Source organism: Anomaloglossus baeobatrachus, chromosome 6, assembly GCF_048569485.1.
Source record: "Anomaloglossus baeobatrachus isolate aAnoBae1 chromosome 6, aAnoBae1.hap1, whole genome shotgun sequence".
Lineage (NCBI taxonomy): Eukaryota > Metazoa > Chordata > Amphibia > Anura > Aromobatidae > Anomaloglossus > Anomaloglossus baeobatrachus.
This window is the reverse complement of record NC_134358.1, coordinates 184,286,985-184,304,628: the sequence shown is the minus strand read 5'-3', so window position 1 is coordinate 184,304,628 and position 17,644 is coordinate 184,286,985. Positions and strand designations below refer to the sequence as shown.

The 17,644-nt window shown below is 44.7% G+C and overlaps 1 protein-coding gene across 1 annotated transcript in view; it reads left to right on the top strand.

The window, feature by feature from the left end:
- Positions 1-665: 665 nt before the first annotated feature.
- Positions 666-17,644, top strand: part of PTPN2 (protein tyrosine phosphatase non-receptor type 2) — a 112,868-nt gene continuing 95,889 nt past the window's right edge. The window contains exon 1 of the mRNA XM_075316404.1: positions 666-903. Coding sequence (XP_075172519.1) covers positions 847-903 — 57 coding nt within the window. The 5' untranslated portion in view covers positions 666-846. The remainder of the gene's footprint in view (positions 904-17,644) is intronic.

The following is a 17,644-nucleotide window of genomic DNA, read 5'->3' as shown; positions in this document are numbered from 1 at the left end:
CATATATCCAGCTAGATAAGGACCCCAGTGGGTTATTCCCCCCTCCACCTGGAGCCCCACACCTTGTGCTCCTCCCACCCACCTGGAGCCCCACACCTTGTGCTCCCCCCACCTGGAGCCCCACACCTTGTGCTCCCCCCACCTAGAGCCCCACACCTTGTGCTCCCCCCACCCACCTGGAGCCCCACACCTTGTGCTCCCCCCACCCACCTGGAGCCCCACACCTTGTGCTCCCCCCACCCACCTGGAGCCCCACACCTTGTGCTCCCCCCACCTGGAGCCCCACACCTTGTGCTCCCCCCACCTGGGCCCCCCACTCTGTGGTCAGGTACCATGCTCAGTCCGGCCTGTAATCCCTGCAGGGAAACACTAATTAACGAGATCACTAATCGCTAATTTTTGTCAGCCACGGTCCCACAATACTGCGCCCCCTGCCGGTCCATCCATCCGCGCACAGGCATCCGGCAGCAGTGATGGCCGCTCACTACCTGCTGCCAGATACAATACTTCTCCCCGTACTTCTGGGGATCTCCAACTGGGCGGAGCATCAGTAGGAACCGCCCCTAAAGTCACAGCGCTCTGGTCATTGGGTGCAGGGAAGAGTAGCCGGTTGCCAAGATAGGAGTGAGCGAATGATGCTGGGAAGGGGGCGTGGAAGTAACCGGAAGAAGGCGTGGTTTTGGAGGCCGGTGCCGCGGTTGGTGTCGCAGGTCAGGTTGTTGCTTGTTTCCTCTTCTCTTCCCGTAAGCGCCGCCGCTGTGTCCCGGGGCCGTGCGGAGAGCAATGCGGCAAGGCGGGGAGCTGTGAACCCGGCACCGGAGAGCGGCTCCTCCGACCACGGGAGACATGGAGGACGAGTTCAAGAGCATAGACGAGGAGAACCGCTGGATCCCGCTGTATGGAGTGAGTAGTGAGCTGTCCCTGTGCGGCCAGCGGCGGACACTGGGCCATCTACCGGAATTACCGACATATGCCCCCATACAGAGTGCCCACATATAGTGTGTGCCCCCATAGATGGTGCCTAGCTATAGTGTGTCCACCATATACAGTGTGCCCACTATACACTACCCACCATACACTGTGTGCCTACTATATACAGTGTGCCCACTATACACTACCCACCATACACTGTGTGCCTACTATATACAGTGTGCCCACTATACACTACCCACCATACACTGTGTGCCTACTATATACAGTGTGCCCACTATACACTACCCACCATACACTGTGTGCCTACTATATACAGTGTGCCCACTATACACTACCCACCATACACTGTGTGCCTACTATATACAGTGTGCCCACTATACACTACCCACCATACACTGTGTGCCTACTATATACAGTGTGCCCACTATACACTACCCACCATACACTGTGTGCCTACTATATACAGTGCGCCCACTATACACTACCCACCATATACAGTGTGTACCCATCACATACTGGATGCCCACCATACATAGCAGTGCTACCATACAGTGTGTGCGCGCCCACCATGCACAGTGCCGACATACAGTGTGTGCGCGCCCGCCATGCACAGTGCCGACATACAATGCGTGCGCGCCCGCCATGCACAGTGCCGACATACAATGCGTGCGCGCCCGCCATGCACAGTGCCGACATACAGTGCGTGCGCGCCCGCCATGCACAGTGCCGACATACAGTGCGTGCGCGCCCGCCATGCACAGTGCCGACATACAGTGCGTGCGCGCCCGCCATGCACAGTGCCGACATACAGTGCGTGCGCGCCCGCCATGCACAGTGCCGACATACAGTGCGTGCGCGCCCGCCATGCACAGTGCCGACATACAGTGCGTGCGCGCCCGCCATGCACAGTGCCGACATACAGTGCGTGCGCGCCCGCCATGCACAGTGCCGACATACAGTGCGTGCGCGCCCGCCATGCACAGTGCCGACATACAGTGCGTGCGCGCCCGCCATGCACAGTGCCGACATACAGTGCGTGCGCGCCCGCCATGCACAGTGCCGACATACAGTGCGTGCGCGCCCGCCATGCACAGTGCCCAGATATAGTGCTTCTACTCATACACTGCCCCTGCGTACATGGTGCTCTTATGTAGTATGTACGTGCCCCCATACAAAGTGCATGCCCATGTATTGTATGTAGATATAACATGTGCCCACAACAGATTTATGGTACGTGCCCATATATTGTGCTGTCATAGTGTGTGCCTCCATATAAAGAGAAGACATACATTCTGTGCTCATGCTTTGTGCCAACACACAAAGTGCTTACATGTATAGTGCCTTCATACAGTATGTATGTGTCCATGTTGTGCCTACATACGTATATAGTAAAGTGTAAAATGTTTAGGCAGGTGTGGAGATTGTACCGCAGCGTGAGAATTCCTTCATATGTAGCGGTCGGTGTTCATAGTTTTGTTTTTATCAGTTAACGAAAAGGATATGAACAAAAGTAAAATCTAAGTCTATATTTGCCTTCATCAGTTGTAATTACACTTGTACACCGTTTTTAAAGAAACTCTGCAGGGAGGTTGTGCCAAACATCTTGGGGGACACTCCACAGATCTTCTATGGATGTCGCTGTGTCCATATGCTCCTGTCACTTCATGTCCCAGACCTACCACTTGATGTTGAGATCAGGGCTCTGTGGCCCCGGGTCATCACTTCCTGGACTCTCTTCTTTTTTTTACCCTGAATATAGTTCTTAACCTCTTGGTGACTTAGCTGCTTTTCACTTTCCTGACCAGGCTGAATTTCTGAATTCTGACCAGTGTCACTTTATCTGGTAATAACTCTGGAACATTTCAACAGATCCTGGTGATTCTGAGACTTTTTTTTTCCATGACACATTACAATTCATGTTATTGGTAAAATGAAGTTGATATTTTTTTGCATTGATTTTTAAAAATATCAGAATTTTGGTAAAAATGTAAAAAAATTCATAATTTTCAAACTTTCAATTTTTATATCCTTAGATCAGTTGAGCATTGTACTACACAGAATTTGATAACATAAGGGCGTAATATTGAGAATTTTCACTTTGACCCCAAACGTTTTACTTTTACAGGAGGTGACAGGAAAAAGTGGGCCCCAAAGTTTACTAATTTTTTTTCTGAGCGTGGTGGTACCCCACATGTAGTCAAAAAGCTTTGTTTGCACAGGCAGCAGGAGCGATATTTGAATTTTGGAACCCAAATTTAGCTGAAATTGACTGCGAGCATATGTCACATTTGCTGGGCTTCGGAGGTACAAAACATCAGAATCCCCCACAAGTGACCCCTAAGTTGGAAGCTAGACCCATTAAGGAATTCTTGTACTTCTGTGTTGAGCATTTTGAATCCATACGTACTTCACAGAACTTTTTAAAATGTGGATGTTTAAACAAATTATGTTGTTTTAGCTCCCAAATTTATAATTTTTACAATGGATTATAGGACAAAACTCACCCCAGCATTTTTTACGCAATTTTTCCCTAACCCAATGAAACCCTATAAGGATATGTGCACACATATTTCTCCAGCGAAAAACACAACTCTGGCTGAAAAAAACGCATCAAAAATCGTATGCGTTTTTGCCGCATTTTTGGTGCGTTCTTGCCCCTGAGGTTTTTTTTAACGCTGTCAATGGCAAAACGCAGAAAAGAAATGACATGCTGCTGCTTTTTTCTGCAACCAAAACTGCAGTGATCAAAAAAAAAGCAACGTGTGCACAGCTTTTCGGATTTCTCATAGACTTTGCTGGACTAAAAAGCAGCAAAAACGCCGCGTGTGCACAAGGCCTAAATGGTCAAAAACGGTTTGTCCACATGTCAAAACTCCGAAAGCAAAGAGCGCTATTTAATCTTTAGAACGCAAATTAGGATACTGTGTTGCATTTACAAAACTCCTAAGGAGCCAAAAAAACTTGTGTAGTGAACATTTTTTAACCCACAAACTACACAACATTTTTTATAAGATTGGGCTATGAAAACGAAAAACTTTTTTGCTAAAATTTAACTTTAACCTCAGTTTTAATTCATAGAAGGGTTAATAGGACAAAATGGACAGACAATATTTTTTTTTTTTTTTTTTTAAACCAAACGTGGCAGTTCCCGTATGTGGTTGTACATGACTGTTTGGGCACAGATCAGATGGGAAGGAGCGCAACTTGGTATTTAGAACGCAGATTGATTTTGAATAGATTGTGCCCTCCATTAGATGAGCCCCTGAGCTGCCACATCAGCAGAAACCCCACAAGTGACCCCGTATTGGAATTGTCACTGTGTAAGGAATTAAGGTAGGGGTGCAGTGAATATTTTTAGCCCACAGGTGCCTCACAGAATTTTATAACATTGGGACAGGAAAATATAATATTTTAGAAGTAAAATTGTAATTTTATTATTTTTATTTGCTTCAAATTTGTCAGTTACATAAAGATTAAAAGGTGAAACGGGACCCCTTAGGCTGTGTGCCCACGATCAGTGTTTGCAGTGTTTTGGATGTAGTGTGTTTTTGCTGCTTTTAAAACCCTGCGTTGTACAGTATAAGCATAGTGGATGTAATTTCTAGAAATCCCATGCCCACTGTGCTTGTTTTTTTCTGCAGAAAACACTGACCTGCAGTGCATCTTTCCAGACCGCAGCATGTGGGTTGTTTTCTGTGGAATCACATGCGTCCTCCGTAGGGAGAACACAGCGAGAGACCGCAGCACACAGAACCCTGATCGTGGGTACTACCGTAGCAGCTGCGTTCTCCAGCGGAGGAGACTCGCAGCCCCGCAGGTCAGGACACAGTGAGTCCTGATCGTGGGCACATACCCTTACATTTTTGCAGTTTCTCCCTAAAGCCGTGATGCCTTTATATGTCAGTAGATACTTTTTGGTCACAATGCAGGGCTTTATAAGAAGGATCGCTATTTGGATTTTGGAGCACAGATTTTGCTAGAATAGCTTATGGACGACATTTGCAGAGCCACTGAGGTATCAAGAAAACAGAATCCCCTCCCCAAGAAAAGTGCCCCCCCCCCCCCCTCCATTGTATAAGTTGCAACCCCCAGCCAATTCATCTACAGCTGCAGTGACTATTTTGTAAAATCCAAAAATCTATGCTGTGCTTTTCTTCTGGAGAGTTGGGCCTTGTGCGTTTTTGGTGCAGTTTATCATGCAATTTGTGGCCCAAACCTGCATGTTTATCCTTATAATAGCAAAGTCAATAAGAATTCTGAAATGCTGTGCGCAAATTCTCTTTGCAGTTTTTGGTGCAGAAAAAAGAAGCAGCTTGTCAATTTTTGGTGCATTTTTTTCCCTGCGTTTTGTTGCCCTTCCAGACATTCATTTAGTAAAAAAAAAAAAAAAAACGCCGGGCACAAAATGCATAAAAAAAAGCTGCATTTTTCTGCCACAAAAGTGCAGATTTCAGTGCAGAAAACTTATGCAACAAAAACTTAGCCCAAGGCTGTATACGCACGCTATGTGCACATGCTGCTTTTTTTTTTTTTACACATTTTTTGGGTGCAGTTTTGCTCTCAAAACTGCATGAATTTCCTTTCCCAGCAAAGTCTGAGATTTCATTTTTGCTGTCTGCACGTTGCAGTTTTTTTTTTTTTTTTTTTGGCTGCGTCTTTGTGGTGACCATGAAGATGCAGCATGTCAATTCTTTTGGCTCAATTCTTTTCACTCATTGAATTCAATGAGGTGTGTAAAACTGCAATGAAAAACGAAAATTGTTATTTTACATTCACTTTAGTGCATTTTTTTTTTTTACTAGACTCCAGGTCAGTGGGGATTGATCGCTGGTATTTGGCCAAATACTGCTCCCCATATAAAGTCTATGGGGACCAGAATCGGGCACAAAGAGGTAGGAGCAAGCGCTTCATACTCACCGATCACCAGTCGGCTGTCACACTGCTCTTACGGCAGCTCTTTCATCTTCCAGAGCCAGCGGCTCATTAGACTCATAACATATTCACTCCTTCCCTGCTCACCTGTGGCTGTGATTGGTTACAGGCAGACACGCCCCCACACTTGGTGACAGCTGTCTCACTGCAACCAATCACAGCCGCTGGTGGGCGGGTCTATATTGTGCAGTAAAATAAGTAAATAAATTTAAAAAAAAACGGAGTGCTGTCCCTTCAATTTTGATAGCAGCCAAGGTAAAGCCACAATACTGAAGGCTGGTATTCTCAGGATGTGAGAGCGGCGGACGCTGGTAACGAAGGTAAATATTGGGTAGTCCACCTACGTTCGGGTGTCCGTCTGCAGAAACGTATATGTGCCAAAAATGGCACAAAACAGAGCACACGCTAACGCAGTGCACTCCATAACAGTGAATGGCCCTGTCGGGCGCATGCGTCCGGAACACGCTTTGCAGAGTGGGGGAGGGGCGGTTCGGACGGATGCTCCGACGGGACCTTTGAGCGAAAGGTAAAACGCAATGTGAAAGGGGCCTTATGATAGGGACCTTAGGTTGTGACCCCCCGTGGGGACAGTGGCGCTGATTTCTGTAAATTGCAGTGAAATTAATGGTGCTACATACCAGTAAATGAACATAATATTGATTTGCTGTAGATTTATTTTGTTCATTCACTTAGGCTATGTGCGCACGTCGCGTAAAAACATGCAGTTACGCTGCGCTTTGTAGCGCAGCGTAACTGCATGCGTCCTGCGTCCCCTGCACAGTCTATGGAGACTGTGCAGGGGCCGTGCGCACGTGGCGTTTAAGAGCGCAGCGCTTCGGCTACTGCCGAAGCGCTGCGCAAAAAGAAGTGACATGTCACTTCTTTCCTGCGCTTTGCCGGCAGCTCCTGCTCTGTCTATGGCAGGAGCTGCAGGCAGAGCGCATGGAATCGGCGCTCACTACGGACATTTCTGCAGCGATCTAAAGCGCACATGTGCTCTTCAGATCGCTGCAGAAATTTCTGCAGGGCTTGTACGCAACGTGCGCACATAGCCTTAGATTTTTTTTTATCAATTAAAATGCAATTAACATTTCTAGTATTAAAAACTTTGACTTTAAAGCATTTTTCATACAGTATGTCCATACACAATAACCACGCATACCATGTGCCTCTATGCAGGCTTATACAGTCTGTGCCTCTAATGGTGTTGTAGTGGCTTACAATATAAATCTATAGATGGTCTCTGTCACCCCAGATTGTGGTGCCTCGAAATAGTAGATTGCCATATAGTATTGTAGTACTATGTAGTGTTTCTCCCATATAGTAAGTCTGGTATATTGCTGCCTTCATTTAGTACAAGTCCCCATATCCGATAGTAACGTATATACATAGTGTATCCCCATGTGTAGAGATATGCTCTGATTCCTTCTGGTAAATGCATGTATTTGAGTAGTAATGCTGTATAAAGTACACTGGAGATCAAAATTAGAAAACGACACACAATTTCCTAAATGTTAAAGGGGTTATCTGGCTTATTTTGACTTTTTTTCTTTATTTCCCTATTGGGCTACATTGGGGCACGTAAGTAGATAGTGATCTCCCCCGGCTCAGAGGGGTCATGTGACTGCTCCTGCCGCGATTTTGCTGCTTCCGGTCATTTCATGTCAACATGGACAGGACCATGTTGACATGCAAATCTGTGAACAGCATGTTGCCGCCCTGCTGGGCTGTACAGTGCGTGAGTCCCCGCCCCCCCTTCTCCGCACCCTCCCACACATTCCCCCGTACTCTCCCCGCAACCTTCCCCGACACTGCTGTGGGACCCGTGAGCTGAGGGGAGGGGCCTGGCGGCAGCTGCACACGGTGTCACCGTCAGCACCGGGCCCCCTGCTCAGGCTTGCACATTCAAATGTACCGGCATCACAGATGCCGATATATTTGAAAGCCCTGATGAGAGGGAGCGCTGCGCTGCTTCTCATCACTGTCCCGCTGTCTGTGTCTGACAGGTCAGGACAGCGGTGATGTCACTACTGTGCTGATATGTCCAGGCCAGACAGCGGACAAACGTGCAGGAGCGTCGGGGACCGAGGAGGGGTAAGTATGTATTCCTTACATGTGTTCCCTATGGGGGTGGGGGTCGATGCAGAACGATGGGGGGGGGGTCGGTACAGAGCGCTGTGTGTGTTGGTGAGGGGAAGGTTGCAGAGCCCTGTGTGTGTGTGTGTGTTATTTCCAATGCTGTAGTGATAGCAGGTCAGCGCTGTGGCAGAATACTGACAGGGAATGTGTGTGCAGGGTGCGAGCCTGGACACAGGTCGGGCGGTGCCAGCTGTGACTGGTAGGTTCTGCACAGGAAGTGGTCATGTTTGCTGGAGCTAAATGTAAACAAAGAGCTGCAGAGAATAAAGGGTGAGTTCAAGAGGAACAAAAGTTAGAAAAAAAAATAACACTGTAGGTGTGTTTTATATGACAATACAGCACAGATTAGCTTAACAAAAAATTTTGAGTTTGTCGGACAACCCCTTTAAGGTCATTGTGTAGTCCTATGTGATTATATCCTAACATGAATTAACTAGTAGTATTTTAAGCTTGTTTTAAAAAAAAAATTATTTTTCAAAACATTTTTAGATAAAAGTATACATGTTTAGTATCATTGAACTTGCACTGACCTGAGGCATCATACTGACATGTCAGTTTTACCATATAGTGAATATGGGGAATAAAACCCCTAAAACAGTTGTGCAGTTGCACTTTTTTGCAAGTTCACTGCACTTGGAATTTTTTTCCTGTTTTCCAGTACATTGTATGGAAAAACCAATAGTTTCATTCTAAAGTAGAACTCATCCCGCAAAAAAAAAAAATCCCGCATATGGCAATATTGACAGAAAAATAAGTTATGGCTCTCAGAAGGGGAGGAAAAAAACAAAATGGAAAATCACCCGGGGGTGAAGGGAATAGCCCTTTAAGTAAAAACTTAAAGGCAACCTGTCACTACTTTTTCAGTTTATAAGCTGTGGCCAGCACCATTGGGCTGTTATATACAGCATTATCACATACTGTATAGAGCCCAGGCTGGGGGTATAACATAAAAAAACTCTTTATAATACCTAACGGTCGCGCTGTGGGCCTTATGTGCGTCTTCGTTGTCCAGTGCCGGTGCCTCCTCTTTCGGCCATCTTCGTCCTCCTTTTTTTTTTTTTTTTTTTTTAAAGCCACGGTGCATGACACGGCTACGTCATACACACTCGCCGGTCCTGCTCAGGGCAGATCAAAGTGCGCCCGCACAGGACCTGAATGCCAGCGAATGTGTATGACGTTGGACGCGTCATGCACCGCGGCTAGAGAAGGAGAATAAATATGGCTAAAAAAGGTGGCACCGGACAATGGAGACGCGCATAAGGCCCACAGCGCGACCATTAGGTAAGTATTATAAAGTGATGTTCTCTGGATACCTAAGGTCCTGCAATGCCTTGAACATGAGGTAAGCGACATAGTGAATGAGAAGAACTAACCTTTCTAATTTGATGTGCTTGCTATTATATTATTCATCACAAACTTCTTACAAAAAAGCTGCAGCATGTTCTATCGTTTTGCGTTTTTACTTTGCTTCTACTGAAAGAAACAATCAAAAACGCAGCATCATTACAAGCAATTTTTTTGTTTGTAGTTTTATCACAACAAAACCGCACCTTGTCCCAGAAATATAAAACAGAGTGCGCATGTAACCTGAGGTTGTATTTGCACACGCTGCGGGTTTTTTTTTTTTTTTTCTTTTTTCAGTAGAAGCAAGGAGATAGAACTTACTGCAGCTTTTGTCAGACGTTTGTGTCAAACCGCAGACAAAAAACTGCAAAGTGCGCACAGCAAATCTGAATTCTCATAGACTTTGCTGGGAAGTCAAAAGTGAGAACTTTCTGACAAAACTGCACCAACAAACACGACAAACTGCAGCGTGCGCATGTAGCCTTAATTGCCGTTTATTTGTACATTTTCTGAACGATGAACAGAGAATTACTTATTCATTCTGTTCCTAGAGGCACATGAATAAACATGTATTTGTCATTCTCCCCCCCCCCCCCTCCCCTGTATTGTGTGAGCTGCTTTTATCTAATGGGGTACAGAAAGTTGCAGCAGGATGTGAGGGCGATCTGGTTGCGACATCTGTCACCCCATTGTTCGCTAGGGTTGGTTCGGCTGATCTGGCTGGCTAGGCGGGTGTCCCCTTCCTCCCTCACCGCTCCATGTGCGTCCCTCCCGAAGCTGCGCGCTCGGTCGAAGAGGATGGCTGTCCCCAGTAGATGAAGCACCGATCTTCGGTCAAGGGTATATGAGTAGCTGCGCTCCCCTGCTAGAACCTCCAAAAACAAGCTCAGAAAGTTGCAGCAATAGTCAACCATTTTAAGGCCCTTGTGCGCACACTGCGTTTTTACCCGCTTTTTTTTTTTTTTTTTTTTTTTGCTGCAGAAATTTCTTGAGAAAATGGTTGTAACCTTTCTGCAGACATTTCCCAGCAAAACCTATGGCAAAAAAAAATAGTTGTGCGCACACTGCGGGGTTTTTTTTCTTCTCAAGAACTTTCTTTCTGCAGAATTTCCTGAGAATAAGAATGAGCATGTCACTTCTTTTCCGCAGGTACCTGCGTTTTTTGACATGCATAATGGTAAAAAACCGCAGGGACTAACCTGCGGAAAAAACGCATCAAAAACCCAGTAAAAACACATGCGTTATTGGTGCGTTTTTTGAACGCAAGTGTGCTAATCCTTCAGACTCAAGAAATTTCTTGAGAAAAATCCTTTTTCTAGTGCCCACAGGGCCTAAGGCCTTGTGCGCACTAGGCGTTTTTAGCGGCGTTTTTTACTGTGTTTTTGTGCTGAAAACGCAGTGACATTGCTTCCCCAGCAATGTCTATGGGTTTTCAGAAGTGCTGTCCTCACACAGCGTTTTTTTGTAGCTGCGTTTTTGTGGTGACCACAAAAATGCAGCATGTCAATTATTTCTGCGTTTTTCACTGCGTTTTTCACCCATTGAGTTCAATGATATGTTCAACAACGCAATGAAAAACGCATATAGCCGCGTTTCTATGACTAAAAACGCAGCTATAAACGCAAGGGGTGGGCAGTAAAGTGACGTGTACAGGAAGAGGATTCCTTCTGTTGGTAAACACAGAAGCATGAATCCTCCCGGTACCGTCACCGCTGCGTCCACCTCCCGTCCTGTGCATGTCAGCTCCGTGCGGCGCCATGTCTGGGCGGGAGGTGGAGGCAGCGGCGAAAACCAAAGTGAACAGTAGAAAAAAAAAAAAGTCATATATACTCACCTGTCTGCAGGGTCCCGGTGCCATGCCCGCTCCCATCTCCTCCCGGTACCGCCGCTCTGGCTGTGTGCAGTCTCCCCGGGACAGGACCTTGCTTGCAGGACCTGGCGGTGGATCACCTGATGCAGTCACCTGACGCATCAGCTGATCGTAGTCTCGCCGGCTTTTTCGCGCCCGGCCGGCCATCAGCTGATCCTGCCGTCAGGGGACTTCATCAGCTGATTACCGGCAGCTGCTGCAGCGATCGGACGGGATCAGACTCCTGTCCAATCGATCGCTCCAGGAGCTGCCGGTAATCGGCACATAAGTGAGTATTATTTTTTTTTTTTTAGCACGGATGCATCAGCTGATTGTATAATCGGCTTTTATACAATCAGCTGATGTGTGATGGGATTCAGGCACTTGATCCTGACACATCATCTGATCGCTTTGCCTTCCAGCAAACCGATCAGATGATATTGGATCCGGATTGGACGGCGCGGGACCCTAACCCAGGATTACTGCGGAGGGGGGGTTCTTTATTTCAATGAAGATGGAGTCACTAATTGTGTTGTGTTTTTATTTCTAATAAAAATATTTTCTGTGTGTTGTTTTTTTTTATCTTTACTAGAAATTCATGGTGGCCATGTCTAATATTGGCGTGACACCATGAATTTCGGGCTTAGGGCTAGCTGATAATATACAGCTAGCCCTAACTCCATTATTACCTAGCTAGCCACCCGGCATCAGGGCAGCTAGAAGAGTTGGGTACAGCGCCAGAAGATGGCGCTTCTATGAAAGCGCCATTTTCTGGGGTGGGTGCGGACTGCAATTCGCAGTGGGGGTGCCCAGAAAGCTTGGGCACCCTGCACTGTGGATTCCAATCCCCAGCTGCCTAGTTGTACCCGGCTGGACTCAAAAATTAGGCGAAGCTCACGTCATTTTTTTTTTTTTTAATTATTTCATGAAATTCATGAAATAATTAAAAAAAAAAAAAAAAGGGCTTCTCTATATTATTGGTTCCCAGCCGGGTACAAATAGGCAGCTGGGGGTTGGGGGCAGCCCGTACCTGCCTGCTGTACCCGGCTAGCATACAAAAATATGGCGAAGCCCATGTCATTTTTTTTTTCTTTTTGGGCAAAAAACTGCATACAGTCCTGGATTGAGGATGCTGAGCCTTGTAGTTCTGCAGCTGCTGTCTGCTCTCCTGCATACACTAGTGAATGGAGGATGCTGAGCCTTGTAGTTCTGCAGCTGCTGTCTGCTCTCCTGCATACACTAGTTCTGCAGCTGTCTGTCTGCTCTCCTGCATACAATGAACATTTTGAAGAAGGAAATGACATCAGACCTTTTTTTTTTCATCAACAATCTTTAATGGCATTGTGCACTGATTAAAAACGCAGTGAGCAAAAACGCAGCAAAAAACGCACCAAATCGCGGCAAAAACGCATGCGTTTTTGTCGCGTTTTTTAGTCGCGGGTGCGGTTTTTGAGACAAAAACGCACATAAAAACGCAGCGTGAAAAAAACGCCTAGTGCGCACATACCCTAAGACTTCCTACAGACTTTCGTTGTGTTGTCAGTGTTTTCCATGGTTGGCATACAGACACATTGTATTCTATGACATATCAACATGAGTCATGTCCCAGTCATGTCGGTTTTTGGGGACAAACTCTCCCATTTGAGCGAGTGCGTAAATGGAAAACAAAAAAAAAAAACTGGCAGCCCGCGGATAGCATCTTTTATTAAATGCATCTGTTTATTAAATCTGTGCTGAAAATAAATTTTAGCAGTTTTTATTTTTTTTAATATGGATTTTGGTATGAAATAAATATTTTTAAAAATACAATTCACACAAGCCTGATTTAGGCCATGTGCACACAGTGCGGTTTTGTTTTTATTTTGTGCAGTTTTGTCACAAAAGTGCATGCCTATCCTTATGCTAGAAAAGCCAATGAGAATCCTGAAGTGTTGTACACGTTGCTTATTCTTTCCTCGCAGATAATGATCTGCAGCGTGTCATTTCTTTCTGCCTTTTTGCAAAAAGTGCATCAAAAACTCACGTTTTTGTACTGCTTTTTTCCTGCCAAGAGATGCAGAAATTTCTGCAACCAAATATTTAACATGTGCACATGGCTTTAAAGGGAGTTTGTCACCAAGATTTTGCCACCTTATCTGATAGCAGCATAATATAGGGGCAGAGATCCTGATTCCAGCGATGTCGCTTACTGGGCTGCTTAGTGTAGTTTAGATAATCTACTGCTGATTGAAGAGTCATTATATCATTAGAGGACTACTTAACGTGCTGCCAGGTAGTCCAGCATATTCATGAGCTCTGTAGCAGAGAAAACATTGATTTTATCAAAATGACAGCAAACCGCTCAGTAAGTGACAATTTCTGGAATTAGGGTCTCTGTCTCTACATTATGCTGCTCTCAGGTGGGGGTGACAGATTCCCTTTTAGTCTAAGTAGGTATTGTGGTGTTAGATCATTTTTACTGTGGGCGTGTACTTCTTCCACTGTATGATGCGGACCAATCATAAGCAAGCAGCTACAGTTGAGGCGGAGGGGGGAAAAAACATGCCCTCATAAACCAAAAGACAAATGTTTTATTCCACTCTGCAACCACCATTACATCCTGTATAAAGTTACACATTTGTGAACCGTTTCTCCTTAAGTATGGTTATTCACAATAGATAGCGTTTTGGCAGCCAGTTATTACTTCTGACCTGGTCTACCTGTGCCTGTGTTCTCTATCTGTAGATGTACACACCTTTTATAATGGGTCTTAATTCACTTATCCTGACAACATACTAGTTGCATTTAATAGTCTGTATAATCACAATAATGATATATTTCCTAGCGCTCCATCGCTCGCCTCTAACTCTTGAATCTGATTTATGAACATAGGAGGACGTTTTTCCAGTCCTGGTTCAAAAAATCAAATAAAATATGAAAAATTCCTGTAAGTTTCCAGCATTTGGAAATGTCTTATATTTCTGGTTATCACACTTTAAGATGTCTTAAAAGCATTATTTGTTCTTCTCAGAAAATAGGGCACTACAGGGAACTGGGTGCTTGTAAAATGTAACTTAATATTTAATTGCTGATCGTTTTGAGCTTCCTTCTTGAGCACAGTAAAAAAGTCAGTAATAGAAATGTCTCTCTAGGCCAAGATGGGTAAATCCCCAGAGCCAGGTGTTTATTGCTCCTAGAAATTTACAGCAGGCGCCTAACTTTTTGGCTTGTTTTCTATTGTGTGAAGTCGCTTCCCGAAATGCCAACATCTATTCCCCCCCCCCCCCCTCAAATTTATTTTTTAAAAAACCTATAATTGTTTTTATTCATTAATAATAAAATATAATATTATGTTTTAATATATAATCAAGTCTTAGACAAGTGACCAAAATGTTTGTTTAGGACTTGCTGATGTGTTATAAAGGCCGGTTGTACCCATTCATGAAACACGGACTATTCTAAAATCACAGGACTTTTGGACGTGTGTGATTTGCTCCTCCTGCACCTGTGATGCCTCCACCTAGTGGTGGCTTAGCTGTGTCCTGCTGGAGTAGTCGTTTTTGGCCTGGGCATTGTACAACTGCAGCCCCATCTTTGCTGTAAGTAATGATACTTATTCCTCCTTTTTTTTTTTTTTTTTTTGGTTTTTTTTTTTATATTTATATATAGTGTAGGGACCTACAAGCATGAGGTTCCCGTGACGAGGGTTGTACGCTTCTGTTTTATGGCCATAATACCAACAAAAAACCTCATATTTTTTGTTCAGGATACAGCCATGCTCCTTTTTGTTAGGCCTTGCATATTAGAGTTCCTGCCCCTGTATGGTGCACAGATAGGGGACGCCCATACTATTAGATCAGGAGGGCTGCCAAGCTGTACCCCAATAGGCTGCGGGCTTCTGACTGTGCATGTGTGAACAGCGCTCTATGCAAGCAATCAGTGTGCAGTTTTACCATCCAGCAATCGCCCGCTCCATTTTTTTTTTTTTTGTCTGTATGATTTGCTCCTCATGCACCTGTGATGCCTCCACTTAGTGGGGGCTTAGTTGTATCCTGCTAGAGAAGTAGTTTTTGGCCTGGGCATTTTACAACTGCAGCCCCATGTTTGCTGAAAGTAACAGTCATCACATGACTTGGGTGACTGCTTGGTGTCGCGGCCTGAGCTAGCTGCTTTATCAAAGCCTATGAGGCAGATGGATGAGTCGGGCCAGCGTTTCCCATCTAAAAACTGTTCTTTTTTTTTTTTTTTCTTTTTTTACAAATTTTTGTATTATGCCTAATTCGTAGTTATAATTTGTCAACGTAAAAAAGATGTAAGGAAGTCAGTTATTCCTTTATTGATCACAATGTTTGACAATTTTTTTTTTTTCTTCAACCAAAAATGTTAATCATTTTTGTTGCAAAATAGTTATTTACAGGGTTCATCCGAAAACAAAAGTAAATATTTAAATCCCTATCTGTTTGATGCTTTAATCTAAACTAATTTCTATTACACTTGGATTAAAAATTGTCTGCTGTTCCCTAACTATATTATCCAACTACTTTTCTGGGATTTTTTTTTTTCTTCTTGTCTTATGGCGAAACGTTTGAGAACTCCAGTGCATGCTGGGATACTGAAACAAAGAGTCATCAGGTGGCAGAGTCTGTGGCAGTGACTTCTGCCTCAGCCACTCACTTCTGTGTCTGCCCCTCGCTGCTGCAAATTGCATAGTGCAGGGAGGGGCAGACACTTGGTTTCAGGGAGAGGACAGAGGCTGCGGTCACTGCCACAGACTCTGCCCACTGATGACTCTTCATTTGAGTATCCCAGCATGCACTGAGGTTCTCAAACAATTCATCATCAGACAGGAAATAGAAAAAAAAATAGAATGTAGTTAGTGTAGATACAGAACGGTAGGGAATTTTTAATACAAATATATTAGAAAGTAGCTTAGATTATAGAATCAAAGAGATTAGACATTTTAATGTGGTTTACTTTTGCTTTCAGACCAACCCTTCAATGTCAACAGGTGTCACCCCGAAAAGGCATATACATCTCTGGCAAAAAATTAAGAGACCACTGCAAAATTTTCAGTTTTTCTGATGTTTCTCTTTCTAGGTATATTTTTGAGTAAAATATAAATTGTTCTTTTATTCTATAAACTACTGACAACATGTCTCCAAATTTCCAAGCAATACATTTTGTATTTAATTTCTGAAAATGAGAAATGGTCAAAATAACAAAAAAATGCATTGGTTTCAGACCTCAAATAATGCAAAGAAAACAAGTTCATAATCATTTAGAAGCAACAATACTAATAATGTTTTACCTCAGGAAGAGTTCAGAAATCAATATCTTGTGGAATAACCATGATTTTTTTTTTTAATCACAGCTTTCATGCGTCTTGGCATACTTTCCACCAGTCATTCACACTGCTTTTGGGTGACCTTATGCCACTCCTGGTGCAAAAATTGAAGCAGTTTTTGTTTAATGGCTTGTGACTATCCATCTTCCTCTTGATTACATTCCAGACGTTTTCAGTGGGGTTTAGGTCTGGAGATTGGGCTGGCCATGACAGGGTTTTGATGTGGTGGTCCTTTATCCACACATTGATTGACCTTGCTGTGTGGCATGGCGCATTGTCCTGCTGGAAAAAACAGTTCTCAGAGTTTGGGAACATTGCCTGAGCAGAAGGAAGCAACTGTTTTTCCAGGATAACCTTGTAAGCGGCTTTATTCATACGTCCTTTGCAAAGTTTAATCTGCCCAATTTCTAGAGTAATGCTTGCTTTACACGCTTCAATAAATCTTTCAATCCGTCGTCAGGGTCAAGTTGTAAGTGACGCACATCCTGCATCGTTCGTGACGTATTTGCGTGTGACACCTTCGTGCAATCAAGGTTGTACGAAAATACGGTGATCGCATACACGTCGTTTATTCCTCATACATTGGACGTTTTGTTGTATGAACCTAGTCAATTGAAACGTGTGACATCCCTCATACGATTTTGATGTCTGATGCTATGTGCACAGGTGTGCGCTCTGCACCGCAGCTTAAAAAAGGTCCGCTTCAGAGCGCAGCTGAAAAGCTGCGTTCTGAAGTGCCTCACAATGTCTGTCATTCACTAATCTCTGTCAGTCCATCACTATCTCTGTCCCTCTCTCTCTATCCATGTCAGTCTATCCCTCTTACCCCCTCTCTCATACTCACCGATCTCCGATCCCCGGCCCGGCGCTGCACGGCATTCACACTGCTCCGGCGGCTTTTACTGTTTTGAAAAAGCCGGCCGCCCATTAAACAATCTCGTATTCCCTGCTTTCCCCGCCCACCGGCGCCTATGATTGGTTACAGTGAGACACGCCCCCACGCTGAGTGACAGGTGTCACACTGCACCCAATCACAGCAGCCGGTGGGCGTGTCTATACTGTGCAGTGAAATAAATAATTAAAACAAACGGCGTGCGGTCCACCCCAATTTTAAAACCAGCCAG